The following is a 24,243-nucleotide window of genomic DNA, read 5'->3' as shown; positions in this document are numbered from 1 at the left end:
GCATTGGAGGTTATACAAGGGCACAGGTGGAAAGGAATTAGCTGCCAGGATGGCTTTTATAGTTCACCAAGTCACAAACTGGTTTCCTGTCTACACATTAGAGAAAGTACTGGACTGGTTATCATAAAGGAGATCACATGACTCAATTTCCTATAATGAAGTGGCGTTTAAAGTATAGATGTAACTAAAAGGAGATGAAGTAAATTATACAGCAAGAATATTGAAGGTGAGTAAGCATTTTATGTGGTTAAAAAAAAATGGCACTTGTCCATAGAATTTGTTTTCATTCTTTATGTAGGCAACAAACAAAAGCTGTTGTAGTAATTTGACAATGACCAGTTTATTTACAGACTTGGATAACATGAAAATGCTGACTTTGAAGGCCATGAAGAGCTTCAGGGACATTTATTTTTACTAAAACGCTTGTATACTGGGCTAAAGAAATAAAATAATGGGTTTCATTAAAAACATTACAGATTGGATTTTACAGGCTTTGTTGCCATGCACACTGCTGGCTGCAGAATGAGTTAACGCTTAGCTGTTTTTCCCAGAACTCCCCCATGGCAATCTATGACCACATCATAATTGAGCAGTACTTTGATGTGGTGATCAATACAATAGATGATCAGAAAAAGATAAGTTAGAAACTCATCAAAATGGGCTGACTTGAAAGGATCTCAGATAATTCATTCAGCAAGGAAAGAAAGCCTGTAAAATCTAAATATTGAAATAGTTTTAATGAAATCCAAAAATTATTTCGTTTAAAAAAAAAAAAAAAAAAAAGCACTTAAGTAAAACCAAAAATGCCCAAAGCCATCCAATATCCTCTAACTGTTGTATAAAAGATGAGCGTTCGTCATATCAAAAGTTAAATCTACGCTTAAATAGACTGTTCTCTGAAGTCCAAGTGATTTGGTCCAGTAATAGATTAGCTGGAAGCTCTTCAAGAACGTGTGTATTTTCCCCAGATGTGCAGCATGAAGACTGATGCAATAAAGAGCAGGCTCATCACCAGAACTGGAACAGGTCCTCTATAAAGGAGAGACAAAAAGTATAAGAATTTATATTTATAGGTCTCATATGACATATGCAATTGTTTAGGTAGTCTCATAAAAACAAGCCTGTCTATTGCTTATATTACAGCATATGGCACCATTAACCCCTTAGTGACAAAGTCACTCTGCATGTTGATGACACAGCCTCATTTTCCACTGAGTGACCAGTGTCACTATGTGGTAATAACTCTGGAATGCTTCCACACATCCCAATGATTCGGAGACTGTTTTTTGTGACAACATATTGTACCTTGTTAGTGGTAAACTTTGGTAGTTATTTGCATTTATTTTTCAAAATATTGAAAATTTGACAGGTTTGAAAATGTCAATTTTTTTTTTCAAACTTTGAAATTTTATGCACAGATAGTTTACCCACACAAAATAGTTAATAAATAACATTTACCATAGGTCTAGTTTACATCAGCATCATTTATAAAAACATAATTTTTCTTTGTTAGGAAGCTAGAAGAGTTAAAAGTTTATCAGCCATTTCTAATTTTTACAACAAATCTTAGAAAACCAATTTCCAAAAGTCTTCAAAACCACACAAGTCTATTAACCCTTAAGGTCCTTCACAGGAATTAAAGAAATGTGGGTGGAAAAAAAAAATAACATTTTAATCTTTCCCACAAAAATGTTCTTTTAGCACCAACCCTTTTTATTTTCACAGATCACGTCCTGACACCAGCTTTAGTGTCAGGACGTATTGTGGGTGGAGTTGGTGCGCAATTCGTTAAGGCCTCTGAAGGATGGTATAAATATCCAAATGACCCCTGGCAGAAAACAGATTCTCCATCCCTGGGTTAGACTGACAAACACATCAGTATTTACAGCAGAAAATTATTTTGCAAATACTGAACTTGTGCACATACCTTAGGCTGGAAAAAAACAAACTTATATTGAAGTCAATCAAAAGCTTATTCAAAGAGAATTTAGGTTACACAGAAGAAAAAAACCGAATTCCTAGATTTGTTTATAACCACTGCTGTGGAGCCAGAGTTATGGAGTTGGTGTCCATTTTGGTGGAGTTGGAGTCAGTATAAAATGGACTGATTTATATAATAAATCGAGTACAGTAGTACAATGCAGTATGTGCTGAATACATTTTCATAATTTGTAAAAGTCTTGAAAAGGTCCTATAAATGTCTGTTCTATTGCTGATCTAAGGCTCTAGGCTTTTAGTGGAGATGAATCTGTGCTGCACTTTATATGCACGCTCAGTAGTGAAGCTCTTCCTCTACAGATTAGAGGAAAAAGGCACTGAGATGGAATGTGTGCACTCCTCTCAGAACTGCTAGAGTGAACAGGAAAAAATGTATCATCTATCTAAACAGATTTAATGGTGATGAAAAGCCAGATGTTCCCATTTTACTACAATAAATGTATCACTTAAGCATGAGCCATTTATGAGAGAGTCAGGAGTCAGTCAGGGAAATTGAGAAGTCAAAGGTTTGGCTTATCAACTCCACAGCATCTATAACCAACAACAGCCATGAGGACTCTTAAAATATAACATTTAATTCTTCCCATAAAAACATCATATCCCAAATAAGTATACATCAGATAATTATGTCAATAACCCCCATTAATGTCAGGACACACAATTTATATTGATTGAATCACACAGCCATAAAATTCAATCTTAATATACCGAATCAACACTATTAGATGTATTACTTAATATACCTAGCCCTGATTGTTAATATAATCATGACAAAGTGCTATAGAGTATAATAAAAAGAAAATGTGCGTCTCACCCATTTGGCATGCAGACATAGTCAGGGATTTTCCATTTATACAGATAGGTATTTTGCTAGGACTAGGACTACCCTGTCGTGCCCCTGGTGTTAGCTCCCGCCCTCAAAAGGGCAGTACCCAAGTGTATCTTCTATATCCCTCCAATTTTATAGGAAGAATTAAAGGTTATATTTTAAGAGAGTCCTCATGGCTGTTTGTTAACTATGAGAGCATCCTTTCATTTAATAGAAGCTCTGGAGGCAGATTTTCAAGATCTGTGTCCGGCCCATAGATATTAACAGCTCATTAATAGTGATGGGCGAGCACTAAAATGCTCGGGTCGAGCAAATTGGGATGACCTGAGCAACGAATCCAATGTAAGTCTATGGGAAACTCAAGCATTTTTCAGGCGGCTCCCCCCGGTGGTCTGCAGAGGCCTAAAAATTGCCCAAATCGATGGGAACAGTGCTCAAATGACATGGGAACAGCATGGGGAGGACCCCTGGAATCATTTCTGACTACCAGGTCACTGTTTTCAACAACGTTGTCAGAGGTATTAAGCCACTTTTACGGACTCACAATAAAACATACAAAAACTAAACCAAAATGGATTTTCCTGGGAAATATGTTAATGAACATACTTTCCAGGGTAATGACTTGTATATAAAGCAAAATAAATAACCAAAAATACTCCTCCACACCTTGGGCTATGTTCACACGTGGCGTTTTTGCATTGCTTTCAACCGTGACAAATGCATTCACTGGGAAGTGTCATTTTAACATTTTACAACCTTATCTGGCCATGTGGTGTGTGAGACATGATCAGACACATCCTGTTTCATTTATGAAGGAGGGACTCAAAGTCAAAAAGCCTATTTTTATAAGGCCATCAGGCGGCCTTTAGGCTATGTGCCCACGATGCAGAAATGCTCCGGATTTTTTCCTGAGTGTTTCTTTATCTCCCTGGCAGAAAAAAAGCATGCGGATTGTACATGCGTTTTTCCTGCCAGGGTCAAGCGGATGTGAAGCGTTCTTCACATGCATTTCCGCATGCGGGTTGACAAGCACTTTCCAAGAGATTTTAGCATCACTTGGAAAAGTACTTGACAACTTGGTCACACTATATAAATCCATGCAAACAGCATGAATTTATAAAGTGTGACCGTAAAGAATGGTAAAAAATAAAAAAATAAATATTATACTTACCTTCTGATGGCCCCTGGAATCTTTATTCGATCCGTCCTGGCTTGCCGGCAGCTCGCGGTACACTGAAGGACCTGCCGTCACATGACTAAATGACATCAGCGCAGGTCCTTCAGTCCACCGCGACCTGCCGGCAAGCGAAGACAAGCACTCCGGGGGCCATCAGAAGGTAAGTATAATATTTATTTTTTATTTTCTTTTTTTTTTTAATTTTTTTTTTATACAGGTTCTATGGTACCCGGGTCCGGCGGAGAGTCTCATCCAGACCCGGGTACCATCTGCACATTGAAACGCATGGAATGCGCATCTACAGATGCAGTGATGCGTATTCCATGCGTTCAAATGCAAGTCAATGGCGGCGAAAACGCAGCGCTTCCGCAAAATAATTGGTAGTGCTGCGTTTTTTTCCGCAATGATAATCCGCAGCGGAAATTTCCGCAGCATGTGCACATCACATGTGGATTATCATTAGGGAACATGGCAGGCCTTCTACCAAGCGTTTCTGCAGAGGAATTGCATCGTGGGCACACAGCCTTACTATTCTTACAGGGCCAGCAGTCGGCCCTCACTATTCTTAGAGAGCCATCAGCCGGCTATGCTTTGTTGTTCCCATTACTAAAGATGGGGTCTCCTATACAGTTATTGCGTATGCAGTGAGTGGCAGGTCTGCTCAAAATTTGGACGCAACCCAATACCCTGTTGAAGAGACTTAGAGGAGTGCCTCCTGAAAACAATGTTCCCATTATTAGGAAGTGGGTCTCCCATTGTGTTTGCCTATGCAGTGAATGCAAGGGTTGCCAAAAATTGGGAGGCACTCCAATGCACCTTGGAAAAGCCGTGGAGGAGGGCCTCATAAAAAATTTTTTCCCATTAGAAAGGAGAGGGTCTCCTATACCTGTAATGCCCATGCACTAAGTGTATGGGCTGACAAACATTTACCCCTGGGGAATATACATGAACATATAGTATAAAAAAATTTTCTTATGGGCATCAAACACCCTTTAAAAAAATGATGTGGGTGTTGCATCACGGACCACGGTCACCCTGGTGATATGGTGGTGGAGGATGAGGATTAGGAGAAGGAGGAGGACAAGAGCAAATAGATAAAATCAGGAAGCATATACCCATGTGTGGGTGTGAAAAGGTGCATGGGAATAGACCTCCCAAGAAAAGACACTGGATTTGAGTTTATGTTATGCTGCTATCATTCAGTGGTGTTGAGAAGTCTGGCCCAATCCAGCCCTTGTTCATTTTTATAAGAGTCAGCCTGTCAGCATTTTCAGTTGACAGGCGGATGCACTTATCAGTTATAATTCCACCAGTGGCATTAAAAACCCGCTCTGTTAAAATGCTAGCGGCAGGGCAGGCCAGGACCTCCAAGGCATAGAGGCTGAGAAAACTCTCCCAGAACTTTGACAGTGTTCCCCTGCCTCTACTGGATTGAAGTTGTGTCTCTCTCGGCTGTACTCCTTGGTTGTCCAACAAACTGTGACCTCTGCCGCCAGCGTTTTCAGATGAGAATTTTTTTTAGTAGTTCCGCAACAAGGGCCTTCTGGTACTGCCACATTTTTGTAGACCTGTCCGCTTCAGGAATAAGATATAAAGTTCTCCTTGTAGCGTGGGTCTAGAAGTGTCACCAATCAGTAATGACTGTCACCCAAAATGTTGAGAACACAAGGGTCACGGAAAAGGCAGCGTAACAAACTCAGCCATGCGTGCCAGACTGCTAACAGGCAAGACTTCTGTGTCCTCACCAAGAGGACGACTGACCATGCTCTCCTCCTCCCTGTCCTCAGGCCATCCACGCTGAACAGACGGTATGACAGTTGTGCAGGTAGTACCGTCTATAGCGCAGGAAACTAGCTCCTGTTCTTCCTCCTTCTCTTCCTCATGGTTACCCAATCCACGTTGGGATGAGATGAGGCTGGGCTGTGTGTAATCACCCTGTATGGTTCCTTGCTCCATCTCATCGTGCTCCGCCTGCAATGCATCCTCTTTGATTGTGAGCAGAGCGTTTCAGAAAACAGAAGCAGGACGGTGATGCTAATTATGGCATCATCGCTGCTCACCATCTTGGTGGAGTCCTCAAAGTTTTGGAGGATGGTACAGATGTCTGACATCTGTGTCCATTCCTGAGGTCTTATGTGTGGAGTCTGAACTGAATACCAACGGCCTTGTTGATGCTGGTAGGCAACAACTGCCCTCTTCTGCTCACAAATCCTTCCCAACATCTGCAATGTAGAGTTCCAACGCGTGGGGACATCACACACCAGTCAGTGAGCCGGAAGCTGCAAACGCTCCTGCAGCACGGCAAGGGCAGCGGAAGCTGTAGCTAACTTTCTAAAAAATGGACATACTTTGACAAGCAGAGCTGGAAGCTCCGGGTAGCTTTTGAGAAACCACTGAACCACGATGCTAAGCACATGGGCCAGGCATGGTACATGTGTGAGCTCACCTCGCCTCAGAGCCGCCACCAGGTTTCGACCATCGTCACACATGACCATGCCTGGATGTAGGTTCAGCGATGTCCGCCACAGATCTGCCTGCTTTTTCAGAGCTGTCCACAACTCTTCAGCATTGAGCGGTTTGTTACCTAAGCATATTAGCTTCAGCACAGCCTGTTGCCGCTTGGCCGAGGCAGTGCTTCCAGCTTGTGATTGATGTGGTCATTTCGGAGATGGAGACTGAAAAGGAGGATGAGGTGCAAGAGCTGTAGACTGTGGGGGCAACCCTGATTGACCTAGGACCTGCAATCCTTGGCGTCGGGAGGAGGTTTTCTGTGCCAAGGTCCGACTGTGTCTCAGCCTCCACTATGTTAACCCAGTGTGCCGTCAGCGAGATGTACCGTCCCTGCCCACAAGCACTTGTCCAAGTGTCCGTGGCTAGGAGGAGTTTCCCGGTAACTGCATTACTGAGGGCACGGCTACTGTTGTGGGACACGTGCTTGTGTAATGCGGGAACAGCACACCGGGAGAAATAGTGGCGGCTTGGGACTGAGTACCAAGGGACAGCCGCCGCCATCAGGTTGCGGAAAGCTTCAGTCTTGGCCAGTCTTCAGTTGGCCAAAAGGGCAACATTTCGAGCGCAAGCAGTTGCGAAATGTGGGAATTTAGTAGTGTGGCCTGTGGGGCGCTGGCTACGCATTTGCGGTTGCGTTCCAAGGACTGGGGCATGGACAACTGAACGCTGCGCTGGGACAAGGACGCGCTTGCTGATGGTGCTAGTTGATAACGTGCAATGACAGGTGCAGGGCAGGAGGCATATTTGCATGCACTATGGACAGGGGATTGGCTTGCACGCACAACAGCGGAAGAAGCAGTAGCGTCACCCGCAGACACTGTTCCAGAACCCTGGGGTTCGGCCCACAAAGTCAGGTGCTTTGATGCCATGTACCTGATCATGCTGGTGGTGGTCAGGCTAATAGTTTTGCTACCCCTGCTGATGCTGGCCTGGCAGATGGTGCAAACGGCCTTTTTGGGGTTATCGGCAGTCTTTAAAAAACAACCAGACTCGGGAAGACCTAACAGTTGTACTGGCAATGTCTGTTGTGTTGGTGTTACGGGGAATGGTTGCCCGCCTTCTGTCTGCGGCCACCACACTGCTTCTTCCTGCTTGTTGGGGTGCTCTGCCCCCTCCCCCTGTGTGCTGCTGTCCTCACTCTGCATGTCCTCCTGCCAGGTTGGGTCAGTTACTATATCATCCACCACCTCATCTTCCACTTCCGCACCCTGGTCCTCCTCCTGACTTTCTGGCAATTGTGTATCATTGTCCACCTCGTGACACTTTCCCACCGTCGCCTTTGTATGACCATGGCTGCTCAAATATTTGGGCGTTGCTACATGCGATCTCCTCTTGCTCCGCTTCAAGTGGACCAGGCAAGAGGCCCGAATCTATAAATGGATAAGTGAACAGCTCTTCAGAGTTTCCAAGTGTGAAATCAGTTGTCTCTGGGCACTCGACATGGTGGGAGGAAGGAGGATTAGGGTGAGGAATATGCGGTCCAGACTCACAGCTACTGAGACCTGACCGTGTGGAAGACAGGGTGGTGGCTAAGTGACTGGAAGCATTATCTGCTATCCAACCAATAACCTTTTCACACTGCTCTGTGTTCAATAGTGGCATTCTGCGGTCCCCTATTAATTGGGACAGGAAGGTTGAGCGAGAAGATGTGAGTGTTTGTTGTGGCACAATTTCAGCTTGCCCACGGCCTCAGCATGCACCATCACATCCAGTTCCTCGTCCCTTGCCATGTGCCTTGCCCATTTTAAGTGGAGGACAATATCTTCCACGCTCACTACAAATGGCTGAATTTGGAGCGAACTTATATGTGATCCGTGTGATGGACAAACCAGTTTTAAATAGCTGGATTTTTAGCGCTGTAATATGGAAAGGACCTGGCTGCATTCTGCAGTGCCAACAAGTAAATGGCGCAGATAAACGGTGTTCTCTAGATTGCTTTTTAAGCAAATAATCAGGATTAACATTAAAAAAAAAAGTATTCCTGATACCTGGGGCTGTTTCTACAAATATCTGTAAAAGCACCAGCAAACAGAACTGGAATGGACCCTCTTGCTCCTAAACAGTGGAAAACCCCCACAAGTGACCCCATTTTGGAAACTAGACCCCTCAAGGATTAAGGATAGTCACATCGGATTTTTATGATTGACAGCTGTCACACACTAAAAACGCTTTTTTTTTGCTAAGACTAGTTTTTGCATCGCCATATTTGGAGAGCTATAATTTTTCCATATTTCGGTTGACAGTGTCATGTGTTTGCTTGATTTTTGCGAGATAAGTTGACATTTTTATTGGTAGCATTTTCGGGCACGTGAAATTTTTTGATCGCTTTCTATTCCGATTTTTGGGAGCAGAATAAACAAAAAACTAACAATTCAGGAATTTTTTTTTGCATTTTTTTATGCCGTTCCGCGTGTGGTTAAATTGATAACTTATCTTTATTCTTCGGGTCAGTATGTTTACAGCGGTACCACATTTATATTTTTTTTTGTGTTTTGGCGCTTTTACACAAACTATTTTATAGAAGAAACTATTTTTTGTAACGCTTTATTCTGTGTTATAACTTATTTTTCGGCTGATGGAGCTGTATGGCGGCTTGTTTTTTGCAGGACAAGTTGACGTTTTCAGCGGTACCTTTTTCACATTCGTCTTTTTGATCGCGTTTTATTCCATTTTTTGTTTGGCGGTTTTATAAAGCATCATTTTTTGCTTCGTTTATTTATTTATTTTACCGTGTTCACTAAAGGGGTTAACTAGTGGGACCGTTTTATAGGTAGGGTTCACTAGTGGGACAGTTTTATAGGTCAGGTTGTTTAGGACACGGCGATACCAAATGTGTACTTTTGGTTTTTTTTCATAATATTTATGGGTACAGTATATTTTTATTTTTTGAATTTTTTTTTTTTCTCATTCTGACACTTTACTTTTACACTTTGTCCCACTATGGGACTTTCACTTTTTGCAGGCTGATCGCTTATATAGCATAGAGATGCATCAGCCCCCATTACTGGACAGGGGGGCCCAAGAGCACATAATAAGGCAACTCCAACTTCCTACTTCTATGTGGTTTCCTATACGCTCGATGTAGGAGCTTTGAACATATGGCTGGAGCAACCGTGAATCATGGAACACCATGGCGTATTCTATAGAAAACTAGTAATAATGACAGTGAGTACAGGGGCCCAGTTGGGTGATGAAATGCTAATATCAGTGGGGGAGAATCTACATTTAACGATTCAGTACCTACCTATGTTTGGCCTAGGCATGTGTCTTGTACTGTGGCTTAGGAGTCTAAAGAGGTCTGTCTTGTCAACAGATCCTGTATTCGATTATTAGTAAGGCCTTACGGAGTGCTTGTGTGTGGGGCCTGCCGCCTCATGGCTGCCCCCTCAGGTCTTGTGTGTGGGGCCTGCTGCTGACTCGGGTAGGGTCTCATTTGTGCCATACCACCTCATGTCTGGTGTTTGGCATGCCACTTCAAGTATGGTCTTATGTCTCATGGTTGACATGCCAACTCTGGTCTCGTGTTTGGCCAGCCTGAAGGTTTTGGGGTGGCTTCATAGTTGTGGAAGAGCCTTCCACCTGCCAGGACTCGGATTTTCCTCAGCTGTCGACCTCCGGGTGGAATTTGATGGGCCTTTTGGTGGAGTATGACTTTCAGTTGTATGTACAGTGTTGGGGCTGTGGTTTTTGCCTGGTTAGCCAGCCGACTTGGGGCTTGTAGATCTGATTTCACTGAGGTCTCAAAGCTTCACTACCCTTTACTAGCAATATTGCTGATATTGGCAAGGATGAATTCCAGACAATGCCCTCTGTCTGTGGTGATTCTATTAAATACAGTCCAAAGGGTAGCTGGTGAGTCCAATAGATTCCAGTCAATCCCTCATACTTGGGTAGCATATTGAACTAGTCTGCATTTAATATCTATGTCCCAGTGGTCCTCTTGGTAAGGGGTGCAAATGGTGGCGCTAATCAGAATGATGCCAATTTAAGTCCATTTCATCTTCCCAGTCTGAGATCATACGATGGACTGCTAAGAATTTAACCTGATAAACATCTACAGCTCAAGTTTACCCTCCTACGCTAAGCTAAATAACAAGTCCAGTTAAGGCCGTAGCTGGAGTCTTCAAATGGCTTTCTGGACGCTAAGTAATTAAACTCACAAACTCCAATCTACCCCCTTGGCATGGAGTGGTAATATGAACTTGATTTTGCCGAGCTGAGTCGAGCAGCATTATACCGGTCTATCCTCCTAAGGGAGCTGGACTAGCCGGTATGGGACTGACGAACCAGCAATATCCCAGTGCATCATCCTAATAAATGGGGTTGCACGACAGACATTGTTATACCGGATGTGGTAAAAATATTTCAAGACCAGTGTATCCTCCTGGCTAAAGTGGGAAAATGGACTGATTGGAAATTAAGTCTGTGGAGCCATTATAACCAATAAATATTTTGGGATTGAAGTAATAAACTGGTAGATTTAACCAAGTGTTGAGTTTGTTAAATATCCAGTTTGTGCACTCTTGGAGTGATTAGACGGCAACTCTGCAATAAACCTATAAAGGGAGGAATCAATAAAGGAGTTATAATGTCCCCTTACCAATGAGACGCCTGTGGCAAAGGAGAAGCATCTTCACTAGTGAAGATGAATGCCTTCACACTGTGGTAAGACCGTTCTGATTATTACTCAAGCCCAGGATGATAGGCCCTTAAGATACATGTTTAATGAGACAGAACCTTAGCATAAGACCATCTGAGATTTGACCACTACCATATGAGGTCTATATCTCTCTTTCTGACTGAGCCGCTTCTTCAGGGAAGAAAAAAAATAGAAAAAAAAAGTGGTGTATCAGAGGTTATCACTTGGTTTTCTTTGTTTCTTTTGATCGAAAACTAATCTATTTTGCATTTGAACTATTTTCAACTAACAATCTTCTTGATTGTATTATTAACATCCATTCAAGTTGTAATATTGATGCCATTAGAGAATAGGATAAATCCAATCATCCCTATATGATTTGGGATCATGGCTCTTTATATGGAATTGCTCAGATCTGTGTTTTGCCCGTTCTAGTTGTATCCGCTCTTAGTACTTGGCTAGGATGCGGTAACCAGAAATTCCCCATGATGGAAATCTCGGATATCCGTGTCCGTTCAGCTTAAATACATTTCTTGGGGGAAACTTAACATTACATTCTAAGGGATATAATAAAGTATTAATATTTCTGCTTGTTTCTGGAATCCCTTTGGCATTCTGGCATGCTCAATCTACACTTGATATAATACAGTTGGGTAGATTAACAATTATGTGATCATGGACATTAGAAGGGTTTCTTACAGTCCAGATCTTGGCCTTAAGTTGGGACCCTCAATGGAAAAAGTCAACAATATTAGGGTAGAAACCCTAGTCAAAACCTTGCTAAGATTACCAAGTTCTTTGAATCGCTTAAAAGGGAACCCGTCAACAGTTTTGATCGATACGCGATATGGCCTTTTAGCGCTCACATACATTCTATAATGCTGTATATATGCCCCCAATCCGACCTGCAAGACCAAAAAAAAAAAAAGAGCTTATACTCACCTGGGAACCGGTCTGGGCCAATGGGTGTCGCTCATCCTGGTCTAGCACCTCCCTTCTTCTGATGTCATCTTCCTTGCTTCTCACCCACAGTCTCCCTGGCAACGACCTCCTGCGCAGGCGTACTTCTCAGCCCTCACTAGGGCAGTGTAAAACTGCAGTGTGCATGCGTCAGGGCTCTTTGACTTTTCCCAGCACCTGCACACAGCTTCCATTAACATGCAGAGTTTTAGTACCAGTTCCTACATACTTCAGTTGTTGGTTAGGTGATTTAATGAGTACAGAATATCTAAATCAAATCCAAGATAACCAACCATACATATAAAATGAAGTGTGTAAATATAGACCCCTTTTTTTTTTTTCAAACAGGAAAAAGTTGTTGTAAACAGTAAAAAGAATTAATTTTTTACTTTTGTTGGCACTCCAAAATCGATAGACATTATCTTGATTGAATGATATCTAAAACTTTCACAGTCTTCCTTCCTGAAGCACTATCCATTGGACTAGGATATTCTGGGGATCTTTCTTCAGGTATAAGATTTTACAGGGGTGCTCCCTCCCTCTCAGAGGATTCCTTTATCATAGTTTCTCAGGGGTGCCATCATGGGGTGAGAGGAAAAATTGTAATTGCTTACTGGTAATTTGCTTTACCAGAAACCCATGACAGCACCCTAATTTTACCTCCCTCTGTCTTATAGTGGTTCTCAATCTTCTCTTCTAACAATGAAGAGTGAATGCATAACTAACAACAAGAATAATGATTATAATTTGGGTGATTCTTGTGATTCTTACTTGACTTCTTGGAAACCACACTGAAGGAGGAAGTGGGCGTTGTCTTTATTTTGTGCTCTTGGCTTCCTCTCCAGTAATAGGAGATATCTTGCCCTCGTTTTTCCCCCGAATGCTGGATAAAAAGATTTGAGTCATGTCTCCAGGCTTCCGTAATTTTCACATAACGCATCACTGATCTTCTGACATTTAGTGTATGGAATAACTTCACTTTTTCAGATGTTGAAAGAAGCATGGCAGGATGATTTCTTGGTTCAAACTTGCTGTGGACACTACCTTTCAGGAGGAAGGATGGGTCAAGCCTGAAAATTATCCGGTCATCCAGAATATACAAATAAGGTTCTCGTTGATAGTGCCTAGATCTCTCCTACTTGCTTTGCTGATGTAGCTGCTACCAGAAAGGCTGTTTTCATGGAGAGTAATTTGATATTGGGTCCGGTGCCACATGCGATAAATCCTTTTATTCCAAAATTTAAAAATCACAACATGTCCTTGGAGGGGAACAACTGATCTACACAAGGGTAGAAAATATGACAGTCTTATATAAATTGAAACACCTCCCATGTTGTCTATATGGCAACTTGTGTCAGCTGCTCAAAATATTATATAGGCTGTACTATCAGAGCCCTTAAAGCAAGAATATCAGAATATATTACAGGAGCAAATCCTGCCTCAAAATCCATCAGGTTATCAGGTCTCTCCAAACATTTCAGGGAGGTACATGCGGGCAATATAAGTACATTAAATATTAGAGGCATAGAGAGAGTACCACGTCCCCATCGTGGTGGTAATTGGGAAAAAATGCTCCATAACAAAAAAAATTATGGATATTGAAATTAAATGCACGGATACCGCAAGGTATGAATTATAGATCAAAATTTCGATCGAATTTTTTTATTGAATTATACATATATGCTTGCACTTACAATATTATATGCATTTTCTGTTTCTGTGCATTTATATGGCAATTTTTTTTTTTTCTCTCCTAAGTTTATATCTGAATATTCTATGAGAATTCGTTGCATGCAAATCTTGTCCAAGGAGGAGTTAATATCCTAATTTGTATACTAAGCTATCACACATGTTTAGGGGTTTTTATTATAAATGTGTTGTTTTTTAATTCACTCAGTTGTTCCCCTCCTAGGGACATGTTGTGATTTTTAATTTTGGAATAAAAGGATTTATCGCATGTGGCACCGGATTTTACCTTCTTTATATATCCTTGCAAGTGTATGCTGGACACTAATCCGTGAGCCTGGGATTCCTGTGAGTATCAGGTGATATGAGCGAACTATCTTTTTTTAGTCTTTAAAGTTCCATGGTGGCACTGATTTTCTAACTGTGGGCCTTAATCTAGTGACTGCTCTCGCAACCCAGGGATGGTCTGCCAGTGGGTAGTCTAAAAAGATGCTAAGAGCAGATATCTGCACTCTGTGTGCTAGGCCTCAAACCCTTTTCAAACCCTAGTTGGAGGAATTCTAGAATTTTTGGAATGTCCAGCTGGGAAGAGTGTCCTAAGGATTCTCTGTTGCAAGAACAGAATTTTTCATACTTTGGAGTAGATAGTCAAAGTGACTGGTTTTCTACTCACCTGCATGGTGGTTATCACTCTAGCCAATAGACCCTTAGAACTTGGGATCTGCCTCAGAATCCAGGCTGTTAGGCATAGGAAGTGTACTGTATATCCTGATGTATTACAGGGCCCTAGGATAGACTGTAGTGCGCGTCTGGAAGTGGGAACGGGTTCTCTAGGGCCATGTGATTTACCAGAGGGAACTGGCTTCTTTTGGGCCACCAGGGGGATACTAATATTACCGTGGTTCAGTCTTCCTGGATTTTCCTTAGGACCCTAGGGTCAGTGGAAAAGGAGGAAACTCATAGCAGGCCTCTTTCCCAGCTCTGGAACAAGGCGTCCACCTCCTCTGGATTGTCTCCTGGTTCTATGGAGAAGAATCTCTTCACCTTCGTAATTCCTGTGGGTCGCAAAGATCTATGGATGGGATGCCCCAAAAGTGGGTTAGTTGGTGAATATTTCCAAATTCAGCTCCCATTCGAATGACCAAATGGTTCTCCTGCTGAGGAAATCTGCCACTATGTTCTCAAGAGTCCGAGGTGGACCGCGGAAATAGAAAGACCAGTCTTCTCTGCCAAGTGTAATATTTGCCTGGAGAGGTACTGTAGTAGTTGACCTCTCGGACCCACCTGGGGGTTGTAGGCACTGCAACTGGTAGTCTCTTCCTTGATATTCCAGTGCAAATCTTAGGAATGAATGGCAGGCGGGATGGATGGGCACATGATTGTATGCCTATCTTGGGTTCATTGTACACATTAAAGAATTTTGCTTTATTAGTGGAATAATTTGTTTTATTGTTTCTATTTTATGCTCTGGTTTAAGGGCTTCAGATTTATGATCGTGCGGTATTTCCCCGAAGATTTTTTTATGGAAAAAAAGGAGTAATGGCCTAGTCCTAATCTCTGAGGGTGGTATTGGTCTGCCCACGCCAGATTTTAGTAGGTCCCTGACGTCTCCCCAGAGTCTTTTTAGAGCAGCAGGGGTCTGAGGGATAGTGAGCCAATATCTCGGAGGCACGGGGTAAGCAAATTCTATCCTGTAGCCTAACTTTATGGTTCGCAAGATACACAGATTTTCCATGATAGCCTGCCAACCCTTCAGGAAGAACCGAAGCCTCTAACTAATTCTTCTGGCATCAGGGTCTCCCCGATGAGCCTGCAGTAAATCAGGTGGATGTACCCTTACCACCCATGGGGTAACTCCACCTTCCCATTTCCCCTTTTCTTTGTAATCCTGTCTTTGATGGGCGGAGTCTACGAAAGGAGTGGTATTTTCTATTTTTTTCCTCTGGGAAGCCCTTTTTCTCATCAGAAGCCCTCTCCATGGACTCCTGAAAACAGGATTGCACAAATCTCATTTTTAGAATGGCTATCCAACGGTCATGTTTTCATAGCTCATCATGTTGAATTGGACAAGACGTTGCTTCTAGCTGAGAACCTCACGGACTCCGCCGATGTGTCTGCCATAAACTGGGTTGCAGATTTTAACATAGGAAGTGAATCTAGGATGACCTACCTGGGAGTGTTAGATTTTATTTCTGATTCTAACTAGTCGATCCAAAGGCACATAAATCTGGCTACCGAAGTGGCTGCCGTTAGCCTTAATAACACAGGTCTTCGACTAAAAAGCTGTTTGATTATTTTCATATAATTTCCATCTATTTTGGCGTTTTGATGATGAAAAAAATATTGAAAAAAAAATCTTAAACATCATGACTTGCCACAAACCTCTAAGTTCTTCTGCAAACTCTGGTGTGAATCATCAGCAGGCAGATTATTTTTCTTTCCCCATTAACATCAATGCTGCGTGATTGGCTGGTGGCAGTCAGGTGGTTAGTGACATAATGAAAGGTCCTTATGCTTTCAAGAAACTTGCATTGGAATTTCATTCATCAACCATGTTTCCCCAAATTAGCGTTCTGGCTTTGCGGAAGTGTACTAATTCCCCTGACCGTTTGTGTCATTTGTGGTGAATATACAGTGTTGAATCCACAGCCGAATATTACAGACTTTGTGGAAAAAAGCATACTTCGGACTAAAACTTGGAGATCAAGATAAAGTTTGGGTGCCTCAAAGTGTGCAAACGGTGTATTGAGGACCTCCAAAATTGGTTCAAGGGTAAGAAAAAAGCTTTCCGTTATGGGATTCCTATGGTATGGGGAGAGCAAAAGAATCATAGTGACAACGGTTACTTTTGTTCATGCAATGTGAAAGGGTATAATTCCATATGGAAGCATTCCATTTCATACCCCAATCTTCACTCAGCAATTTGTCCCATCCCCCATGGCACAGATAAAAGTACCCAAGGCCCCTGCTACCTTGGAAGAGATACCTAGCTCCAATGAAGGTGGAATCATACCACATGACTAATCAAGTTCTAACTTTGAAGATGATACAAGACCAAATTTTTTTTTCCCAGGAGGAGATATAGGATTTAGTAAGAGACTTGAAACTTCCCAAAGATGCCGATGAGTTACTCGGATCAAGGCTCAAAAGCAGGAATTTATTGTTACCGGGAGTGTCTTTTTCGCGGTTAAGACATTGTGAAAAGGAGTTTGTTCCTTACTTTGCCCAGGAAGACAAGTTGGTTTATTGCATCGAAGTCGAAGGTTTGATGGGTCAATTCAAAATCCAATATGATTCAGCGCAATGGTGTCTTTTTATAGATTCTTCAAAAAGAAGTCTCAAAGTAGTTTTACTCCACAACGGTAGTAATTACACGTCAATCCCGGTAGATCATTCTGTACACAAAGAAATCCTACGAGAACTTGGATTTGGTTCTTCGTAACCTTAAATATGAAGACCACGGTTGGCAAGTGTGTGGGGATTTGAAGGTCTTGTGCATGCTGCTCAGGCAACAAGCTGGGTATACCAAATACCCTTGTTTTCTGTGTCTGTGGGACAGTCGAGACCGACAAAATCACGGGACCAAGAAGAGTTGGCAGCCGATGGTGCTCACAGTCGGTGAAAAAAAATATCCTCCGAGAAACTTTGGTACCTCCCTATAAAGTTCTTTCACCACCGCTCCACATAAAATTGGGCTTGATGAAGCAATTCATAAAATCACTTCCAAGAGATGGGGAATGCTTCAAATACTTGGTCACCAAGTTTCCAAGCTTCTCGGAGGCAAAATTGAAGTGTGTTAGTCGGACCAGACATTAGAAGGTTTATAGCTGATAAAGAGTTTGTCAATACCAAGACGGATCCTCAAAAAGAAGGGTGGATTGCATTTAAAGAGGTCGTAGAGAAATTTTTAGGCAATAAAAAAGATCCTGACTACAAAAAGATCATCGGATGAATGCTGAAAGCAATTCAAGCTTTAGGTTGCCTGATACGTTTGAAAGTGCATTTCCTCCATTCCCACCTTGACTACTTTCCTGAAAATTTGGGAGCTGTGAGTGAAGAGCAAGGTGAACAATTCCTCCAGAACATTAAAGAGATGGAAAGAAGATAATAGGGAAAATGGAGCATTACAATGATGGCAGACTACTGTTGGATGCTTCAGAGAAACAATCCAGATGCTACTGTCAAGCGTAAATGTACCAAGAGGAACCTCACAGGGAAGAAAAAATAAAAAATAAATAAAAATCGATTTTAGCGAGTGTTAGTGAGCTCATTTCAGTTCAAAAATGATTTTCTTGAAATATTTGTAATAACATTTTTTTATTAGTCTATTTTTCATTTTCATTATCGCCTTATTTAACATAGTTACCTAAACTGTCAGGAAACGTGATGTCCTATGACAAAATGAAGATAATTTTCGATTCGGTGCACCAAAAAACAAAGATTACGTGGAATAACCAAAACAACTCTTGAAATTTTATTTTTTGCAGACCTGTTTAACCGCAGCGGATGCCTCCCAGCTTCTCCTTAGCAACCCATCAGCCTTTCTATCCATGGAGTTGCAGAGGCATGGTGAGTCCTCTAATGGTATGAAGGTCTTTTTTGACACTCTGGCAAAAGGAATGTCAGACTTTGGGACTTCTTCCCAAATTTTGTCTTTCTCTGGGTTAAAAGGAGAGACGGGCCTTGAAATCCCTTGGAATAACAAGTCTCTTCTCTGTATCCTCCCATTCTTCCAGAATCATATTTTATATGTTTGTTGATTGGGAACACTTTCTTTTGATCTTCAGTCCGCCGAACATCTCATCTTGGATGGTGTGTGGTACTCGAGTATCCCCAGCACTGCCCTTAACTAATCCGTATATTCAGATGAAAAAAGGTATTTCTTTCGATCTTCAGAGGGGATATCTCTTCCGCCTCTAAGTCCTGGTCAGAATCGTATGACTATACTTCATCTGACTATTCCTTCATCTCCCATCTGGCTGTCTTGTGACGGGATGTATCCTGAATGATCTTGGGTAGAATGAGGCTACAGACCATGCTCTGGACATCTTCCCGAATCATAGACCGCATGTCGGCCAAAAAGGTAGACTGCCTCTCTGAGGACTTTGGCTATACACTCTGCACATAATTGATTTTTGTGTGTGCCAGGTAGTTTGGAATTACAGGTCGGACATCTTCTCGGCCTTTTACGGGAAAATGAACCAGATCCTAAAGGGGCCTCTCTCCTAAATTAAAAAAAAAAAAAAAAAAAAAACACATTAGATTTTTACTTTCTGCAAACATTACACAGCTGTTGGGTTGAGAAGCATTACCAGAACAGAACAGAAATTGTTCAAACTGTGCCTCTGAATGCGTAGAGTTAGAATCCATGGTCAGACTGTGCACGCCACATACTGATGTAAGCACCCTTTTATAGGGTCTTACCTTATACCAGGTGCTTAGTGAGTCCACCATCAGGGTTTCCTTCAGTTTCATAGTGGAACACATGCTGCGCCATCCAAATCGAATGTTGCTCTCCAAACTGGAAATGCGTTCTAGGCTGAAGCGCATGCCACGCACTTGCTGGAAGAAGCACCCAAGGGATGCAGCATGGTGCCAAGAGCCCTCCTGAGAGGGAGGTGGCGGCGGGACAGGAGCAACATCCCGCTCTACTGACCTGGCTGAGGGACTCCTACTCAGCGATGTACAGCCCAGAGCCTCTTGACAACAGGAAGGGAAGAGATTGATCCCCTCTGAGCTCTCAGTTAGGATCTTCGCACCAATGTGCTCCTCGCCGCATCTGTCCTGCTAAAGACAGGAAAACCACTGATGGTATGGTTGGGGGGCTTTTAACCTCTCGTGTGTTTCCTGTTCCTAGAGGATGAGAAGGAAGGACAGCCTCCTGTCTTGCTGCCACGAGGGACGTCCTGGGAAAAACATTTTTTTACCACAAAAATTTTGGTTTTAGCCCCACATTTTACATTTTCCCAAGGGAAAAAAAATGGGTAAAAATGGCACCAAAATTTGTCACACAATTTCTGCTGAACGTGGCAATACCTATGTGGCTGTACAGTACTGCTTAGCCACACCGTGAGACTCAGGAGTGTTATTTGCCTCCTGTGGTACAGCTTGTCCTAGAATTGTTTGAGGACTCCATATACAGAGCCCAAGTGCTAGAAGAGGGGAATACTGCCTCAAGTGACTATTTTGGAAATTATACCCCTGTCAAACATATGGACGCTAAACTTAGTTTAGGCACACTGGAGCTCAGAAGGGAGAGGGGCATTTGAATTTGGGAGTGCAGAATTCCTCCGATTTCTTTTGGAGGGTGAGGAACCATAGTGCTTTTCAAAGAGCATTTGTAGTACCAGTAGCAACTATTATAATAATTTTTATTTTATAGCGCCAACATATTCCGCAGCGCTTTACAATTTTAGGGGGGACTTATACAGACAATACAGAATAAGCATATCTCATATCGAAAGGAGTGAGGGCCCTGCTCGCAAGCTTACAGTCTATGAGGAAATGGGGGGAGACACAAAAGGTAAAATGTACATATATTGTATAATGCAGCCTTGATATACTAAAAACGATAAAATACATGAACTGGTCGCCAGCCGGTATGTGTACAATCCAGACCAAGGCTATTAAATGCATGGATGGTATGAAACCTGAAATTGAAGAAGATTTTAATATGGGCCAAAACTGGGACAGTTAGATAGTGTGCTGAGGCAATACGCCAGTCTAAAGAAATGGGTTTTTAGGGTCCGCTTGAAACTGTGGATATTGGGAATTAATCGAACTGTCCTGGGTAGTGCATTCCAAAGAATTGGCGCAGCATGCGAGAAATCTTGGAGACGGGAGTGGGAAGTTCAGGTTATGGATGATTTTAGTTTTAATTAAGTCATTGGCAGAACGGAGGGCACGGGTAGGGTGGTAGACTGAGACAAGGGAGGAGATGTAGGGGGGGTGCTGAAGCATGGAGTACTTGGTGGGTTAGCGTGATAAGTTTAAACTAAACTCTATATTGGATCTGCAACCAATGCAATGAATGGCACAGGGAAGAGGAATTGGTGTAGTGGTTGGCGAGGAATATGATCCTGGCTGCTGCGTTAAGGACAGATTGGAGAGGGGAGAGTTTAGTAAGAGGGAGACCGATAAGTAAAGAGTTGCAATAGTCGAGACGAGAATGAATAAGAGCTACAGTAAGAGTTTTTGCCGAGTGAAAGGTAAGAAAAGTCCTGATTCTTAAGATATTTTTGAGGTGTAGATGACCTGAAAGAGCGAGTGATTTGATGTGAGAGGTGAAGGAAAGATCTGAATCAAAAATGACACTAAGACAGCGGGCTTGTTGCTGATGAGTAATGGTTGAGCCACAAACTGTAATGGCAATATCAGGCATAGGTAGGTTAGTGGAGGGAGGAAATACAAGTAGTTCAGTTTTCGCCAGATTCAGTTTTAGATAGAGGGTGGACATAATGTTAGACACAGCAGAAAGACAATCACTGGTCTTTTGTAATAAATGCAGGGGTGATGTCCGGAGCAGAGGTGCATAGTTGGGTGTCATCAGCATAGAGATGGTACTGAAAACCAAATCTCCTGATTGTTTGTCCAACAGGAGCAGTGTATAAAGAGAAAAGAAAGGGGCCTAGGACTGATCCTTGAGGAACCCCGACGGTAAGAGGAAGGAGAGAGGAGGAGCTGGCAAAAGACACAGAAGGAGCGGCCACAGAAATAGGAGGAGAACCAAGAGAGAACAGTGTCCTTGAGGCCAATAGAGCGGAGCATAGTGAGGAGGAGCTGATACACAGTGTCGAATGCTGCAGAGAGATCCAGGAGAATCAGCAGGGAGTAGTGACCATTAGATTTAGCTGTTAGTAGATCATTAGAGACTTTAGTGAGGGCAGTTTCAGTAGAATATAAAGAGCGGAAACCAGATTGTAAAGGGTCAAGAAGAGTTATCTGAGAGATAGCATATTAGACGGGAACGCACCAGTAACGTGGAAGCCCCCTATATTTCCATTGACAGAAGACGGCCCCGAGTGGGGACTTGCTGTTTTGTTGGGAACAATTTACATAACATTTTGGACCACATTTATTTGGTGCCTCTACGCTGAGCACTTACCTGTGGTTTCTATCTAAATCTCCGAATGACACAATTGAGATGAAACCCCTGAGGGATCCATTCACTATAATGAGGCAGACAAGTTACTCTGGACTCAGTCTGGCCTCTGTTCAGCGTTGTCCTTTTCAGAAGTGCAAGAAACTGATCGACAGCGCTTTTATGTGCGCCTAAAAAGACAACACCGGATCGTAGACTAGACGGTGTCCACGGTGCCTCCATCTGCCTCATTACAGGGAATCTTCTAATGTGGGTTCCGTCTGAATCATGTATTTCAGAAATTTACACGGAAACCCTGATGTAAGTGCTCAGCGTAGAGCTATTTCAATTTTTTGAAGACAGAATGAAGAAAAACCAGCATGTCAGGAATTTTTTTTGCTGGTGTGGTTTACGCCATTTCACATGTGGTAAAATTGATAAGGCAGCTTTATTCTTCGGGTCAGTACGATTAGAGTGATAGCACATTCATATACATTTTTTATGCTTCAGTGCTTTTACACAAAGTATTTTATAGAAAAAAGGATTCGTTTTGCTGTTATCCTGAGAGCTATAACTATTTTTCCGCTGATGGAGCTGTATGGCTGCTTGCTTTTTGCGGGACAAGATGACGTTTGCAGAGATACCATTTGTCTTTTTGATCACCTTTTTATTCCACTTTTTGTTCGGTAGTATGATAAAAGAATATTTTTCTTGCCTCATTTTTCTTTTACGGTGTTCCCTTAAGGGGGTAACTAGCGGGATAGTTCCGAACACTGCGATACCAAATGTGTACTTTTTTTTGTCATAAAACTATTTATTTATGACTACAATATATATTTTTTATTATTTTGTGTTTTTTTTATATTTGAATTTTTTTTTTTTTTTTTTCCTCTATGGAACTTTGACTTTTTGCAGTCTGATCACAGTTCTAAAGCACTGACCTAACAAGCTTGCTAGCCCTGGTACCCCAGATGTCATGACTAGTGTTGAGCGAATTTGTTCGGCATTTCAAATTCGTGTATGGGTTATGGTACAGATAAACCGGTGTCATTCTTGATGTGACACCAAACATGTACTTTTTTGTTTACTTTTGTTTATACATAAAACAGTGTTTTCAGTGGCAAAATATTTTTTCAGTACTTTCACACTTTTTTTTTTTTTTAAATGTTACTATTTTTTTCTTTATTCCAATGTAACTAACTTTTAGTTGCATGCCTTGGCCTTGGCAACTACAGGCACCATTCAATTGCTGGGTGCCAACATGTTTACAGAGGGAGCCCCCTCCCAAGTAACTATCTAGATACCGCTGTCACTGCTGACAACCACAATCTGTGCTAATGCCAATTGTGGCCATTGCAGCAGTACGTCTGATATACGGCTGACATCTGCTCATGAGAGTGCCATCTTTGCGCTGTATATGTACAGAGGTTTGCTGGAAGTCGGCCGTGCTTTTGCTTCGGTCTGCTCTCTGCTGTTCTGAGGATGTCTCAGGAGATCCAGTGCCCTGTAGTATGCAGATGACAGCCTGGCGGGTTACATACAGCCTTTAAACCATGTGTTTGAGACCTCTGCATTACACAGTGCATAGTAAGGGCACATTTATAAGATTTATTAATGTGCTCCTATTTATAAGATTATCTTAGCACAGGAACACTTTTTTTAAACACATCCAATTGTGGAACTTATATTTATTACAAGATCTATTGATTAAAGAGTTTGTGGGACAACTCCTTTAAGGCTGTGTGCCCACTATGCATTTTTCAAGCGTTTTTGCTGCGGAATCTCCGCAGCGAAAACGCTTAAACGCTTGGTAATACGTGCCCCATAGTCCCCAATGATAATCCGCATGTGCCGTGCACATGCTGCGGAAATTTCCGCTGCAGATTATCATTGACTTGCATTGAAACGCTTACTATCCGCATGACTACATGTACACATTCGGATATTAAGCGATTCAATGTGCGGATGGTATCCGAGTCTGGAGAAGAGGAGACTCTCCTCCTGACCCGGGTACCATAGTACCTGTTAAAAAAAGAATTTAAAATAAAAAATAAAGATTATACTTGCCTTCCGATGGCCCCCGGCCTCCTCAGCGATGCGTCCGGTCTGTTGTATGGGTCGCGGTGGTGTGAGGACCTGCCATGAAATCATTTAGTCATGTGACAGGTCACGCGACCGCTGACGTCGGCGGTCGCGTGACCAGTCACATGACTGAATGACGTCATCGCAGGTCCTTCACACCACCGCGACCCATACAACAGACCGGACGGAGCGGAGAAAATACAGGGGGACATCAGAAGGTAAGTATAATCTTTATTTTTTACCATTCTTATTCTTTTTTTTTTTTTTTTTTTTTTTTTTAA

At 42.3% G+C, this 24,243-nt stretch overlaps 1 protein-coding gene across 1 annotated transcript in view; it reads right to left on the bottom strand.

Moving 5' to 3' along the window:
- Window positions 1–276: 276 nt before the first annotated feature.
- SEC61B (SEC61 translocon subunit beta) overlaps window positions 277–24,243 on the bottom strand; it is a 40,807-nt gene continuing 16,840 nt past the window's right edge. Inside the window, exon 4 of the mRNA XM_073678411.1 lies at window positions 277–1,031. Coding sequence (XP_073534512.1) covers window positions 944–1,031 — 88 coding nt within the window. The 3' untranslated portion in view covers window positions 277–943. The remainder of the gene's footprint in view (window positions 1,032–24,243) is intronic.

Source organism: Phyllobates terribilis, unplaced genomic scaffold, assembly GCF_046119375.1.
Source record: "Phyllobates terribilis strain yellow unplaced genomic scaffold, ASM4611937v1 Scaffold_4__5_contigs__length_816908805, whole genome shotgun sequence".
NCBI lineage: Eukaryota > Metazoa > Chordata > Amphibia > Anura > Dendrobatidae > Phyllobates > Phyllobates terribilis.
Note: the sequence above shows the minus strand (reverse complement) of the source record. Positions and strands in the feature narration are given on the sequence as shown.